The 12,673-nt window shown below is 47.7% G+C and overlaps 2 protein-coding genes across 3 annotated transcripts in view; one reads left to right on the forward strand and one right to left on the reverse strand.

Annotated features, from left to right (window-relative positions):
- Window positions 1-10,258, reverse strand: LOC139171993 (G patch domain-containing protein 4). Of its 2 annotated transcripts, none has more exons than XM_070760588.1 (8): window positions 10,183-10,258; window positions 8,054-8,249; window positions 5,858-5,931; window positions 2,942-3,034; window positions 1,889-1,993; window positions 1,020-1,111; window positions 859-909; window positions 1-498 (listed from the first exon to the last, which is right to left on the reverse strand). In XM_070760588.1, the coding sequence occupies exons 2-8, from the start codon at window positions 8,169-8,171 to the stop codon at window positions 222-224; spliced, it is 810 nt and encodes a 269-aa protein (XP_070616689.1). In that variant the 5' UTR covers window positions 8,172-8,249; window positions 10,183-10,258; the 3' UTR covers window positions 1-221. The 2 variants fall into 2 exon arrangements, with proteins under 2 accessions (XP_070616689.1, XP_070616690.1); XM_070760589.1 differs by lacking the exon at window positions 10,183-10,258 and adding an exon at window positions 9,785-9,942.
- The window catches only part of PRSS54 (serine protease 54), a 19,787-nt gene continuing 16,705 nt past the window's right edge, over window positions 9,592-12,673 (forward strand). The window contains exons 1-3 of the mRNA XM_070761650.1: window positions 9,592-9,629; window positions 9,862-10,058; window positions 10,383-10,486. Coding sequence (XP_070617751.1) covers window positions 9,592-9,629; window positions 9,862-10,058; window positions 10,383-10,486 — 339 coding nt within the window. The remainder of the gene's footprint in view (window positions 9,630-9,861; window positions 10,059-10,382; window positions 10,487-12,673) is intronic.

A 12,673-nucleotide genomic window follows, 5' to 3' on the forward strand; every position in this document is an offset into this window, starting at 1 on the left:
TGAACATGAACTCGGTAGGCAAAGGAGGCCTCTGACTTCCAAGCCTTCAGCAATACTGTGTATTTATGCAAAAGATCTTTATCTGTACACTTTACAACCTCAAGCCCGCCTTGGCGGAGGAGATCAGCCAGTCCTTTGCTGGACAAGATGAAACAGAAGTGAGGCTCAAGCAGCCCCAGCTCCCCTGCTCCTCTGGCTCTCACACTCAGCCTGCCGTCTCCCTACGGCCCATTCAGTTCCTGGCTATTTGTCTTTCTCTTCTTCTTCTTCTTCTTGGCTTTGACCTTAAGGCAGCTTCCCCCAGCTGATTCTTCTCTGTCGCAGTCCACTTGGCTTCTTTTGTGCTTCTTGGCCAGCAATGAGGGCTGGATGTGGGGGAAGACACTGGGGGCCGTCCCAGGTCTGTCTTTCTGCTGGGCAGAGCTAGCCAAGAAAGCCTTTTCCTGCTCTTCCAGCCGGGCCAGCTTTGCCTTCATGGTGATGCCGTGCCGAGCGCCCCTGGAGAAGCAGCAGAAGGGAGGCATGAGCCCACTGCAGCTGCCAGAGTGCGGAGCCCCCTTGGATGTCTGTGGGGTGCCCTGCCTGGCAACAACACAGGAGGGGCCAGAATAGAGGGAAGCTCGTCTCCACTGAAAGGCCACAGGGGGACTGAGCTGCCCTCTCTTTTGTGGAGGTCCTGCAGTAGCCAGGCCAGCGTGTCAGCCAACCCCGCTGGGCAAACCCTGTGTCACTAGGACCGAGGCCTGTTCCATACGTTCAGAGGGCCTGCCTTCACTTGTTGTGCCACGACCCACCCAGCATCAGTTAGGGGGAGCTGGCACTGGGTCTAGTCCCCCCTTCCTCCCGCTTGCTCCTCACTTGTGGACTGTTCTTCCTCCACAGGCCTGGAATAACTCCTGGTCGGTCAGCCTGCAAAAGACCAAAGGTGGACCTGCTCAGCATCTGTATGGCAGGGACAGGGCGGGGGGGATGGGAGGGGAAACAGGAGCCGGGTTTTTCCAAGCCCCCCTCAGCCTCACCTCCTTGCTGTGGAGAGGTCCAGTTTCTCCTCCTCCTTTGCGGAAGATGTGGGGTTCGTGGGCTCCTCTGTGCCAGATACCAGGGTGGCTGCCTACAAGGAGGGCAAATCAGGGGAGCTTCTGGAGCTTGGCCCAGGGAAGCTCCAACACGAGTGTTGTCTTGGCCGGCAGCCAGCTGGTTATTAGTCCCAAATGAAAGCTCAAACACAAACACAGGTTTCAAAATAAAGCAAAAGTCCTTTTTACTAGATGCTTGTTACTTCACAAACACCAAACTAAAGCAATGTCTCTTCCTTTGCCAAGATCCTGGCATGAGGCCCAATTGATAACGGGCACACGCACTTGCTTCCCAGCCAAAAGTCTACTCACAAAGTTAACCATATAAATGTCCAACACTGAATCCAGGTTTATCAGGCAAAACACTCTTCCCAGGCTTTTCTCCTCCAGAGGCATGAATGTTGACTTCTTGTAAAGAGCACCCTCCAAACTCCTCCCCTTAAATACTCTCGGGGAGTGCTGACTATGCACAGCTGTGCTCACTTCTTCTTTCTGATCTTTTTCAACTGCTCCTGCCAGCCCCAAATTCTTCTCAGGATCGGGTCCCTCATTTCCTGGTTCTCAGACCCTGGCAAATCCCCAGTTGGGAGCTGCACATCCTCAGCTGGGGGATCTATAGCCTCTATAGGCTCCTCATCCCCAGACTCTCCCCCTTCCTCTGGCTCGCTGTCTGACTCCTCCAGCAGCCACACAGGCCGGCCGTGCCCAGAGGGCCCCAGTTCATCAGGCTCAAAGTCCATGGCGAGAAGGCCTTGCTGTGAGCCAACCACACCACTGAGGCTCTCTGATCGCTTCACCACAGCCCCCGTTACCTTCACAAAGCGTCCATAGAGCATCTTCCCCTCCTGGACTCGGCACGGCTTTGTCCTTCGGACCGGCCCCTCTCGCTCAGAGATGTTTTTCACTTGGACCCTATCCTGGGGGAGGAATGAAGGTTTAGAGGCATGGCTGCACCCAAACAAGCCTTCCACGTCCTGTCGCTTGTGAAATGGGCTGGAGGTTATTTACCTGCAAAGAGGATACTGGTGGAAACCCCAAGGACTTCTGTGCACACATTTGACTTGCTCCACAGAAAACAAACTCTACACACAGGTCAGCAAACAAGACGGCTGCGTTCATTGGCTGTGAGTTATGTTCAACTCAATAAATCCATTGTTACTTAACCACCAAAGCTTGTAGTCCATGAATGGGTTTTTCTGTGTGCTGAATCCCAAAGTATCTGACTTCATGTTGCTCTTACTGACCTTCACCTTCAACTGAGCAGGACCCTCATTGCTGGAGGTGGCTAACCGGATAAGAAGAACTGGTCTCTGTCCCATCCCATCCAGCTCTTTGCTCTCTAAATTTGGTTTTTATTATAGTTCTTAATACACTGCTCAAAAAAACAAAGGGAACACTCAAATAACACATCCTAAATCTGAATGAATGAAATATTCTCATTGAAAACTTTGTTCTGTAAAAACTTGAATGTGCACAACAATAGATGAAATTGATGGTCAATCAGTGTCGCTTCCTAAGTGGACAGCTTGATTTCACAGAAGTTTGATTCACTTGGAGTTATATTGTGTTGTTTAAGTGTTCCCTTTATTTTTTTGAGCAGTATATTTTAACATTGTGCTGTCTTAATCTTTTAACTATTTTTACTTGTTTCATAACCTGTAAGCAGCCCAGAGTCCCCTTGTAGGCAAGATGGGCAGCAAAGAAAACAGTGATAAATTCATAAACCTTTGGGTGCTGATCCCTTTCTCAAATTAGCACCTGCCTTGTTGGCACAGGATCACTCCATGGCTTAAGATCTGCAGCTTTAGTGGCAAACTGCCAAACCAAAGCTACCCCTTTGTCCAGTCCAGCCTGGGCCCCCTTACCTGCTCAGCCTCTACTGTAATGTTGGCAGCAGACGTGTTGAACAGATGGTCCCACCAATGGTAGGTGAACTCCTCAGCTGCGTCATGGCCCACCTGGGTCAGGAAGAGACAGGGTCACAGATCTGGCCTACAAGCTTCAAGTGTTCCCAGTTGAGAACTTCCCATGCTTGGAAGGAGCCTTAAAAGAAGAAAGTAACTGTCCACCACCCACCAGATTCCCAAATGTGCCCCTAGTTATCCCCACCCATCTAACCAAGAGTTCCATGCTAAGTGTAATTCTCTGCAGACTTTACATAAAATCTGGACTATGGTCCGGTGGGCAAGTGCAGAAGCATTTTACAACTCAGGGGTATGAAACCAGGGATCCTCAAGGTTGGACTGAACTTATTTGGGTAATCCTGGCAGGCAATAATGTGCTTAGGAATAGATAAAGTGAGCCCTAAGTGCTATTGTAGCATAAAAGTTTGGCTTTGCTGCCTCTCTAGGCCAGTGATGGGCAACCTTTTGAGCTTGGTGTGTCAAAATTCGCCAAAAAACTGAGCATAACTCGGGTGGTGTGTCACCTTGAGAAAAAAACATAATTTTGTGATATTTATAGTTTAAATAACAAATATGCATAATTATCTTTCTCTCTCTTTCCTGTCATTCTCTGCCTCAATCATTTTCTCATTTCTCTTTTTTTCTCCCCTTTATTCTATCATTTCTCTCCCTCTCTCTTCCTATCTTCTCTCTCACACTCTTTCTCTCTCTCTCCCTTCCTTCCTTTCTTTCCTTCCCTCTTCCTTCCACTTTTTTCTCTTTCTCTCTCTCTCTCCCTTCCTTTTTTTCTCTTCCTTCCACTTTTTTCTCTTTCTCTCTCTCTTTTCCTTCCTTCCCATCTTCCCCTCCCTCTCTTTCTCCCTCTCTCCCTTTATATTTATCTCTTCCTTCCTTCCTCTCTTCCTCCCTTTCTCTCTCCCTCTCGTTCACTTTTCTCTCTTCCTCCCTTTCTCTCTCCCTCTCGTTCACTTTTCTCTCTTTGGCGAACCCCCAAACTGTTCAGATTCAAGTAAAAGCTTATCAAGGGGGGTGGGGGGTTGTAAAAATCTAGTTATGAGCCGCCAAAGGAGGAAGCAAATGGTGCGACGTCCACGCAGGTTTTTTTTTCAGACTCTCTTTTTTGCGAGCCCGGCATGATTTTTTAAAATTACAAATTAATAACCCGGAAAGGGTTTACCTTAGCACCGTCTCCTGTAACACCGTTCTGGAAGGCGAGCAGGGAGCAGAGGGGCGAGGGCAGTGTTCCCTCTAATTTTTTTTCGGGGTGGGCGGAAAAGTACAGTGTCTGAGTGACAATCCCTTTGGGATTGGGCGGCATATAAGTATAAATAAATAAATAAATAAATAAATAAATAAATAAAGTGTGGGCGTGCGCTATCACACATGAGCGAGTTCTTGCATCTATAATTCTATCCTTTCTATGTCTCCCTCCCTCTTTCCTCCCTCCCTCTTTCCTTTCTATCTTTCTCTCACCCTGCCTTTCTCCAAGCCCTTCCTTTTCCCTCTCCCTATCCTACTACCCCTCACCCTCCTTCTTTCCTCCCTCCCTCCTTTTTTCTATCTCTCCCTCCCTTTCCTCCTTCCCTCTTTCCTTTCTATCTCTCCCTCCCTCTTCCTTTCTATCTTTCTCTCCCTGCCTTTCTCCCTCTTTCCCTTCATCTCTCCCTCTCTCTTTATCTCAATTCCCTCTTTCTCCCTGGGCTGCTGTGCCTGCCCTGCAGCCCCACCACGGACGGACTGCCTTAGCATTGGCGCCCCCCCCCACACGCTGCAGCTGCCGGACCATCAGCAGCACACACACACACACACACACACTACGTTTCTCCCTCTTTTCCTTCATCTCTCCACGCACACGCTGGCAGCACACACACACGCGCGCACACACCCCACACACGCTGCGTTTCTCCCTCTTTCTCTTCATCTCTCCACGCACACGCTAAGCTCCCGGACCATCAGCAGCACGCACACACGCGCACACACACACACGCTGCCTTTCTCAATCTTTCCCTCTTTCTTTCTTGCTCTCTCTCACTCTTCCTTCCTATCTTCTCTCTCTCTTTCTCTCTCTCTCTCCCTTCCTTTCTTCTCTCTTCCTTCCACTTTTTTCTCTTTTCCTTCCTTCCCCTATTCCCCTCTCTTCCTCCCTTTCTCTCTCCCTCTCATTCACTTTTCTCTCCCTTCCTTCCCTCCCTCCTTCTGTCCTCTCCTCTTTCCCTCCCTCTCTTTCCCTTCTTTCTCTCCACATCTCCGGCGTGCAGCTGGCTTTGCTGACCGGCACAAGTCTCAAGCCAGCTGCCCCGGAAAGCCAGGAAGGTCCTCCTGCCCCCCCCCCCCCCGAAAAAAACCCGGAGGTCTACCGCCACCAGCCTGAGCCTCCCGTTGCTCCACTCGGCTTCGCTGTGGACCTCCGTTGTGTTTTCGGAGGGAGGGAGCGGCGGGAAAGCCCTGTGCTGGCCAGGAAAGCTGGCTTTCCGAGAAAGCAGCGCGCTTTCTTACAACTTTCTTTCTTACAACTCTTTCCTGGGCAGGGGGAAGGGAGGAGGCCTGCAACCCCTCCCCTCGCTCCCAGCGGCCCCTGCGAGCCAACCACCGTTCGATGCTTGGCACCACGCCAATCAGCTGGGAGGCGGTGTTCTCGCCCCTCCCAGCCATCGCAAATATCGGCGGGGCGAAAATCGCCCAGCCTCTTAATTAAGGGGAGAGGAAAAATAATAATAATTGCGGTTGCAATTGCACTCCCTAAAGCTCCGTTTCTCCGGCGGCCGCGTGTCACCAAAAATGGCTAGGCGTGTCAGTGGTGACACGCGTGTCATAGGTTCGCCATCACTGCTCTAGGCAGAGATCCCCCCTCCCACTCAAAGTCTCACCCTTCCTTACCCCAACTGTGTTGCATTTTATTTTGACTTTTAGGGCTTCAGCAATCCCATTTTCTTTTTTCCCAAGTCCTTTACCTGAAAAAAAGAGAAAAAAAGCAATTATTTTTCATTATGAAACATATTGAAGTTGATTTAAAACATTGGGGATAACAGGCAGTCCTGCTTGGTCCCATTTTCAATTTTAAAACTTTAAAACTCTTACGCATGCTATATTTTCACTGTAGATTCCCTTTATAATCTCACAAAATGTATCCCCCATATTTAGCTCCTTACACAATTTATATAAATAACTATGATTAACTTTATCAAAAGCTTTATACACATCTAATTTCAAAATACCCAACTTCTTCTTGGTAATGGTAGCATGGTGCATCACATTAACATTTCTTATTGGTTCACTTAATCTTCCTTCCCTTTATAAACCCATATTGGTCTTCCTCAATAATTGTTGGCAAAATATTCTCGTCGGTTCGCCAATACCTTCATAAATGTTTTATAATCCTGATTTGCCAAACTGGTAGGATGATAGGAACTTAAGGACAAAATGGCAGCAGCTCCTTGAAGGAACCAACTTGGAGTATGATTTCTGAGCTACACCTACAAGTGACAGTTGTCCTCAACTTTCGACCATAAATGGGATGGGAATTTCCATTGCTAGGTGAGGCGAGTTTTGCCTGATTATATTTTTTTTGCTGCAGTTATTAAATGGAGTCATAGGTTGTTAAGTGAAGCCAGCTTCCCAACAGATTTTGCTTCTTGGGAGCCGACTGGGAAGGTCACAAATGGTGATTCCTTCATAAATACTGGGCAGTTGCCAAGTGCTTGAATTCTGATCAAATGATCCCTGCAGTGGATACAAAACCCATTTTTTTTCAGCACCAATGTAATGAAATGGTCATAAATCAAGGTCTACTTATTATCATGCCATCCAATCCACACTTAAGAGGCTTGTCATTCAGAACTGTCAAATATTTTGCTACAATGAAGATGCATCTTCATAAATCCACGTTATGAAGCTTCCCTGAAAGCTCTGGAGTGCAAAACACAGCACAATGGCTGTTTTTTTCATCGTCCCAGGCTTCAGCGTGGTCTGTGCACCTGCTGGAATGGGGGGAGGGGATTGTGTGCATGCGCAATGCTGGGAGATTGTGCATGGCGGGGGAATGGGTGAAGGCATGTGCTAGTACACGCACACACAGCCTTTTTGGCACGTGAATCAAAGAAGGTTCACCATCACTGGCCTAGACATTGTTATTGGAACATAGATCTTTTTAACATTTATATTTTATTGTGTTTAGGTGAAAAGTTAATATATATTGCTAGCCCATGCATGATATGCCATGTCCTAAGTAAATAATGGCCCATGTGGTTAAAATGCTAGGTTGACAATAAGCAAGCCCACATTCAAGCCCCAAGTGCTAATGTGTGATGTGGTGAGCTTTCATCATTTTATTTATTTATTTGATTGTTATGCCGCCTTTCTCCTTAGACTCAGGGCGGCTTACAACATGTTAGCAATAGCACTTCTTTTTAACAGAGCCAGCCTATTGCCCCCACAATCCGAGTCCTCATTTGACCCACCTCGGAAGGATGGAAGACTGAGTCAACCTTGAGCCGGTGATAAGATTTGAACCGCTGACCTACAGATCTAGTCAGCTTCAGTGACCTGAAGTACAGGACTCTACCCGCTGCACCATCCCGACTCTCTCCAGCTCCTGCCCACTTAACTGTTTGAAAGCATGCAAATGCAAGTAGATAAAGAGGTACCACTTCAGTGGAAAGGTAACAACGTTCTGCATGCCTCAGCGTATATTCAAGACTACAGATAGTGTCTTTGGACAATGTTGGCTCCCTAGGCTAAGAATTGAGATGAACACTGTTGCCTAGAGTTGTACATGACTGGGGAAATTTTTACATTTGAATAGGTAACACTATGATGGACTCATAAATAGGGACATGAAAGAGACCCCAGCTTGGTACCTCCAGGGCAAGGGTGATGTTACCTGCTAATCCTTTCAAGTTCAACCCAGAAGCATCTTGGTGCTTCTGGCATGAATGCCAGTGACCTGTGTGTTGGGTGTTTCCCAGAGTTGCTTTTGGTGGGACTGGCAGCTATATTTAATTAATAAAGAAAATAAACAAAGCTTCTGCTCTATTTGTGTGGAGAGGCAAACTTAAAACAGGTGAAGCCCTGCACCTTTTTTCCATCCATGCTTTTTCAACTGCTTCTTTGCAAATTCCAGCCCTTTGCTTGTTGTTGTCACTGCCACCATCTTCTTCTTTTTCTTCTTTTCCTCTTTCAGAAAATCACTCATGATTGAGCTGGAGAAGCACCCAATGAAAATCCCTAGTTCTAAGCAGATCAATCCTTATTCTGCCTCCATGATCCCCAGCTGTTAGAAAGAGAAACGCATCCGGTGAGGAAGAGGCACTCAAGGTCTAGAATTGTAATATGCAGCCAGGTATGATGAGATCTTAAACCAGAAAGCCTAAACAACACACAGTCTCCTTAGTTCAAGAATGTGACAACACCAGGGATTGGACTGCGAGTTAAGTCAATGTGCACAATTATAAAAATACAGTACAACATTTCCAATCATTAAGTGTTGTACCTCATGAGTCTTGACAAATGTATCTTTTCTTTTATGTACACTGAGAGCATCTGCACCAAAGACAAATTCCTTGTTTATCTAATCACACTTGGTCAATAAAGAATTCTATTCTATTCTACACTGATCAAAAAAATAGAGAACACTTAAACAACAAAATATACAATGGTACCGCTACTTACGAGCTTAATTCGTTCTGTGACCAGGTTCTTAAGTAAAAAAGATTGTAAGAAGCAGCAATTTTCCCCATAGGAATCAATGTAAAAGCAAATAATGCGTGCGATTGGGGAAACCACAGGGAGGCTGGAGGCCCTGTTTCCTCCCAGGAGATTCCTAGAGAGGCCCCACAGAGGCTTCTCTCTGCCTTTTCCGGCCCTGTTTCCTCCCAGGAGATTCCTAGAGAGGCCCCACGGAGGCTTCTCCCTACCTTTTCTGGTTACAGTTTCAGGGGCTTGGGTTTGTAAGTGGAAAATGGTTCTTGAGAAGAGGCAAAAAAAGTTGAACACCTAGTTCTTATCTAGAAAAGTTCGTAAGTAGAGGCGCTCTTAGGTAGAGGTACCACTGTAACTCCAAGTAAATCAAACTTCTGGGAAATCAAAGTGTCCACTTAGGAAGCAACACTGATTGATAATCAATTTCACGTGCTGTTGTGCACATTCAATTTTGTACAGAACAAAGTATTCAATGAGAATATTTCATTCATTCAGATCCAGGATGTGTTCTTTGAGTGTTACCTTTATTTTTATATTTTTTTTGAGCAGTATATTCCTCCCCTCCTGTAGAAGCCAGAGGCTGATGCTTCCTGCTTTAAAGCAAAGTTGTCCTATACAAAGCTTGGAGGACTCTTTGGAACCAGCTACCAAAGACTTGGCTTTTCCGGCAAGCCTGGAGTCGTTGATCTGACCATCAGGATCCGACCATTAATGACATGCTTGGTTTTTAAAAACTGTTTTAATTGTTGGTTTTAAATTGTTTTGAACTGTTTTAAGGGTTTTAATATTACATTGTATGTGTTATTTTTTGGTTGTGAGACACCCAGAGTCCTTTGGGCTGCATACAAATCGGAATAAATGAATGAGCTGCATTTTCCTTATGGCTCAGTTCTCCAGCAAAGCAAATGGCAAGAATGAGCCCGCAATTCTCCCCTTACCATCTTTCACAGGGGTAGGTGAAGTTGGCTCTTCTATGACTTGCGGACTTCAACTCCCAGAATTCCTAAGCCAATCATGCTAACCCAGGAATTCTGGGAGTTGGAGTCCACATGTCATAGAAGAGCCAACTTCGCCTACCCCTGATCTTTCAGATACGAGCTATCCCACCTTTCTTTTTTGGCTGAACTTCAGGCAGCCTGCAGACTTTGAAAGCTCCAAGGTTCCTCCCCCGGTTTGCGGCGCAGCTGCTACACTAAATCAGCCCCCGCCGTGGAAGGCCGAGACCGGCTTCGTCCCTTCGCCGTTCTGGAAGTCTCCTTCTCATTGGCTTCCACTGTTCGGAGGCCAGAGATTCCAATCCGGGCAACCACCGGGAATCACCTTCCCGGGAAACAAGGCAAGCGTCCGGCCATGGATACCAGACGATCATCCTTCCCAGCTAGTAAGCGGCCTGCGACGGGCAGATGGGAGTTGGAATCCCGCCCGGCCCTTCCCGCCGCCCGCCCCTTCCCGCCGCCCGCCCCATCCCGGCCTCGGAGCCCGAAGGCGGCTCTTGCGGCTCTTACCCTCCTTCGTTCGCCGGCCGCGTGGTTTCTCCCTGGGCCCGAGACTTCCGGGAAGGAGCGGAGCCGTCTTCTGATTGGCACATCACGGGAATTCTGCCGGAAGCGAGTCTTCGGATTGGCTGGAAGGACGAGAAGACGCGATAGGCCCGAAAGAAATCTCCTCATTGGCCAGACATGTTGCCCATCTCCGGAATCTTCAGCACGGCCGAAAGAAGCCCGCCCGTTGGAATCACGTCAGAGGAAATCAGGCTTCGCATTGGCCAGTGAGAATCGGGGACGCCTGATGGTCCGAGCGCCCCTGCAGGTGCGGAGGATCGTTGCGCAAAGAGGCGGCGGGGGAAGAGAACCTGGGAGCGGCCCATAAAGGCCGCCTCAGTAAGTTGCTGGGATGCTGCGGTAAAAGAAGCCTCGCTCGGTCGAGCCCCCCCCCCCCCCACGTGCCAACTCCTTCCCCGCCGATACATTAGAACAGGGGTAGGCAAAGTTGGCTCTTCTATGACATGTGGACTTCAACTCGAGGAATTCCTGAGCTAGCATGCTTGGCTGAGGAATTCTGGGAGTTGAAGTCCGCGCCTCATAGAGGAGTCAACTTTGCCTACCCCTCCCTGCATTAGAACCTCAGAGGAGAATCGGAACGGCAGAAAAAACAATGGCTGCCAATGCCAACCTACCTTTCATTGAGGACGTGTATACTGCACGAGTCAAAAAGAGGACCGTGAAAATACACTGCTCAAAAAATAAATAAAGGGAACAAAGAACACATTCCAGATCTGAATGAATGAAATATTCTCATTGAATACTTTGTTCTGTACAAAGTTGAAGGTGCACAACAGCATGTGAAATTGATTGTCAATCAGTGTTGCTTCCTAAGTGGACACTTTGATTTCACAGAAGTTTGATTTACTTGGAGTTATATTGTGTTGTTTAAGTGTTCCCTTTATTTTTTTTGAGCAGTGTATTTACTGACCCCTGGCATCCTGCACATAAACTTTCAATTCCTACCCTCAAAACGTCACTAGAGAAAACTGCACACCAAGACAACTAGACACAAGAACAGTTTTTTCCCCAAACGCCATCTCTCTGCTAAACAAATCATTCCTTCAATACTGTCAAACTATTCACTAAGGCTGCACTTGTATTTCTACTGGTTTTTTCTCATCATTCCTGAAGTAGACCCAGACGCAGGGTTCAAGCAATCGGTACTTTTATTCAGCTCAGAGAACAAGTGACAGCTCAGCAAGGCAAAGTGACAATTCAGCGAGTACCGACTGACTCTGCCTGGAGAAACCGCTCCTTTTATACATTTGCGGTTCCCGCCAAAGCTAGAGCCGGCCGCGTCTGAGCCAATCAGGAGCGACTTCCTGCTTCGGCTCAGACAGCGCTGGAAAGAGGAACAAACTATTTACAGGAAATACAAGGTAGCCATTTCAGGATACAACACCCCTCCCCTCATAGTTGGACACATCCATCACGAAAGCCATGTGACAAAGTCGTCCAATCGGTGGGGCCTCCGTGGAGCTCGCGCTGACCTGCGCAGTTCAATTTCTCCTTCGACACCGACTGTGGAGGATGGCTCGCCGCTGTTCTCCCGGCGCGGCGGACTTGGCCTGGCGGGCCCAACGAAGGCTTCGGAGGATGAGGATGGCTCGGCGTCGCTGGATGGTTCCCCCTGGCCCGATAAGTCTCTTTGCGTGTTTCTTAACTCGGGCAATGTGCTAAAGTCTGTTGAAGGGGGAGAGTCCATGTCAGCGGTTTGTGGCAATTGATTTTCTGTTCGCTTCCGAATGTGGTCTATGTGTCGTTTCCACAAACGACCATCCTCTAGTTTTACAATATAAGTCTTTGGTGCATTTTGCTTAACAACAATTCCTTTCATCCAGTTTACATTTCCATCAAAACTTTTTACATATACATTTTGTCCCAAATACATTTCTCTTTCAGGTTTTACACACATTTGGTTATTATTAACACAGAACCTTGGGTTCAACCTGTCTAGTGGTGACCTTAATTTCCTTCCCATCAATAACTCTGCAGGGCTTACATGTGTGTGCGAGTTAGGGGTAATGTGTTGGGTGAGTAAGAATTGGTCCAAGTTTTGTTGTACATCCCCAGGGCCTGACCTGCGCAATGCCTCCTTTGCCACACGAACGTAACGTTCTGCCAATCCATTAGCCCAGGGCGAATAAGGCGAGATGAGGGCATGCCTGACCCCTAGGCCATCTAGGAACAATTCGAATTGCCTGGCTGTTAGCTGTGGCCCATTGTCAGACACTAAGATATCTGGGCAACCATGGGATGCAAACAGTCTACTCAATACCTTGATGGTGGCACTTGTGGTTATGTTGTTCATTGCTATTATTTCCACCCATTTGGAGAAAGCATCAACCACTATTAAAAAATACTGGGACCCCACCGGACCAGCAAAATCAATGTGGATTCTTGACCAAGGACCAGCAGGCTGCTCCCACTCAGCCGGAGTTGTTTTGGGGGG

Source organism: Erythrolamprus reginae, chromosome 9, assembly GCF_031021105.1.
Source record: "Erythrolamprus reginae isolate rEryReg1 chromosome 9, rEryReg1.hap1, whole genome shotgun sequence".
NCBI lineage: Eukaryota > Metazoa > Chordata > Lepidosauria > Squamata > Dipsadidae > Erythrolamprus > Erythrolamprus reginae.

Bases quoted from the DNA above. Each gene is read 5' to 3' on its own strand.
- LOC139171993 (XM_070760588.1), bottom strand. From the start codon at position 8,171: ATGAGTGATTTTCTGAAAGAGGAAAAGAAGAAAAAGAAGAAGATGGTG. The intron at 1,112-1,888 runs GTAACGGGGGCT...CCCTCCTTGTAG, and splicing joins TCTATGGACGCTTTGTGAAG to GCAGCCACCCTGGTATCTGG. The intron at 499-858 runs GTGAGGAGCAAG...CTGCTTCTCCAG, and splicing joins GGAGGAAGAACAGTCCACAA to GGGCGCTCGGCACGGCATCA.